We start from the raw sequence: 2,429 nt of genomic DNA on the forward strand, positions 1-2,429 counted from the left end.
GTTTCTTGGAAGATGGGGCAATATTCATTGGGTCTGCAATATAGGAACAAAGTATATTTTGCTATGGACTGATGTCCTGTGGAAATGCAACTAAGAAAGCAAGAGAAATGTAATCGATAGTGTTTTATGCTCAAGCTGCTAGGGTGGATGTTTATATGACATCTTCATAAATATTCCAAGAACACTCAGAAGGCTGGTTGACACCCATATATGCAGTGCTTGAGTCTTATGTACTTGAGGATAGGCGGTCAAAAATATAAGTAAATTAAAAATGAGAGATTTACCTTTGGTGCTAGAAGTGCAATGATCACGCATGAAGTTATAGCTAGCAATATCTATAAAACTTGAATACAGTCCGATATAGTTATATCAAGTCTTTTGGGGAGTTATAACCTTCTCTCTGTGCCTATCTATATTGCAGACTTAACTCGGATGCTGCAGCAAGGAAAAATGCAGAACCGAATTGAGATTCAGTGTTACAAAGAAGGTATTAGCAATTTGCCATTGGATACGAATCACTATTCTCTCATGCAAAAACAAGGAAATAAAGTAAGGCATATAACCGCACCAAATTTCTACTAAACTAGAATATTGTAAAACTCCTATTCTAGGCAATAATAAGACATGCAAAGCAATTCAAACATACAGTAATAAAAGAAAGCCTTTTGTTAGTATTTTAGTTTTAGCCTAGCTTTTATATGATTCCACATTTTTCCCATTTTATAATATTTTTCTTTTATTTCATCACTTTTTCATCACTGGCATGCTTCTTCTGGGCAACTGCATTATTCTCTGGTACTAATAATTAGCGCCAACATTTCTAAGGACCGATCTGCCTAGCTTTGGGATTCTCCCACAATAGATTGATGCTCATGATACAAAGTTAGGTTTCTCTTCCTTCCCTACATTTGCCTGTCTCTGTAAATCAAGATCTCATCCCAGGGATGGCTGAGAGCATCTTTGCTTACCATGATGGCCTCGGCTTGTTTAGAGTCCAGCTCTGATACTGCCCGCCGGAAGCCTTTGGCTGAAGAACTGGAGGCGTTTGGGGTTGGCATCTTGGCTGATCAACTCGCTTAGCTTCCAGCACTGTTTTCTCCTTCTTATTCTGGGTTTTTATAGGGCATGTCTGACGTCAAAGACCCTCTCTGATCCCCCTCTGTCCACCTCCCTCCCCTTCAGCCTCAGGGAGAGAAAAGAGGAGGAGGGAAGAGATGCAGAGGAAAAAAACACTTGTGTCCCATTAAATGTAATTGCCACAAAGATGACAGGCACCCAGTTCCTGCAAACACACAGTTGATTCCCTGGCACCCAAAGTATTTGCTCAGTTATTTACCCTGGCTTTTTACTACAGCTTCCTCTAGTCATATGCATGCTGAACATTCTCAGTGAATTGTCTGTTACCTATTTTCCCTCATGTACTTTTGTGTATATTCCTATTCCAAATATACACATTTTCTTAGTTATTCTTAAGTGATAGGTTATATTGCAAAAAAATTGAAAAGCTGCAGATACCACTGCTTAATTTTGTACTAGTTTGTCCAAAGCTTTGGGAGGTGAAAATTAAATAAACTCACATTAAAATGTGAACTAAGTGGATTTTCTCTGAAGGTTAACAGTCCCACCCGATGTTTGAAACTGGGGGGAAAAAATCCTACAAAGGCCCCTCAGCAATAGCCAGATGTTTTCTACTTTTGCTAGGCAGTAAAATAGCGATAAAATGGATGGCTGTCACTGTGGCCCAATGTGCTAGTTTTTCTCTCATCTCAGTTCAGAGAACAATAAGGGCCAGAGGCAGAGCAAATGAGTGAGAAGAAGTTGTTTGTCAAGTCCAAATCCAGAGTGGGCAAATTGACAGTGAACCTAGATCAGTGTTTCCCAACATTAGCAATTTGAAGACATGTGACCTTCAACTCCTGGCTCGGGACTTCTGGAAGTTGAAGTCCATACCGATCCTAAAGTTGCTAAGGTTGAGAAACACTGACCTAAAGGAAAGACTGACATGAAAATTCAACCAATTAGTTTTTACCCAGCAGTAGGATGATAGTTTACTGATCAGAGATAGAATATTTAGCTAACTTTTTGCATTCACTGATTCATCAATTGGTTGAATGAGAATCTATTGACCAGGTTTGTCAATTTTCCTTTTCTTCCTTTGTTCTTCCTCTTTTCCAGTGCCTCATAATGGGTAGGAGATGTTTTGTAGAATGAAACTTAATTATTTTGTTTCCAAAAAGTGGGGAAAACTAGCAGATTGGATAAAATTGCTAGAGAGGCTGATTTATATCTTCTTTGGAATGGTAACAGAAATAGATATATAGTAGCAATTTCTTAGAAGTAAGCATATTTTTAATGAAGTGAAATGAACTGGCCTCCTCATCTTTCCTATTACATAATCCTCAGCATTTTAGTTCCCAGAAGGAAGAATT

The 2,429-nt window shown here is 38.5% G+C and overlaps 1 protein-coding gene across 1 annotated transcript in view; it reads right to left on the minus strand.

Moving 5' to 3' along the window:
- Nucleotides 1–1,095, minus strand: part of TH (tyrosine hydroxylase) — a 30,325-nt gene extending 29,230 nt beyond the window's left edge. The window contains exon 1 of the mRNA XM_087716791.1: nucleotides 969–1,095. Within this exon, the coding sequence (XP_087572917.1) occupies nucleotides 969–1,058 (90 nt within the window). The 5' untranslated portion in view covers nucleotides 1,059–1,095. The remainder of the gene's footprint in view (nucleotides 1–968) is intronic.
- Nucleotides 1,096–2,429: the final 1,334 nt, after the last annotated feature.

This window comes from Thamnophis sirtalis, unplaced genomic scaffold (assembly GCF_051295495.1).
Source record: "Thamnophis sirtalis isolate CommonGarterSnake01/CBP01778 unplaced genomic scaffold, rThaSir2_p1.2 scaffold_1, whole genome shotgun sequence".
NCBI classification, from domain to species: Eukaryota; Metazoa; Chordata; class Lepidosauria; order Squamata; family Natricidae; genus Thamnophis; species Thamnophis sirtalis.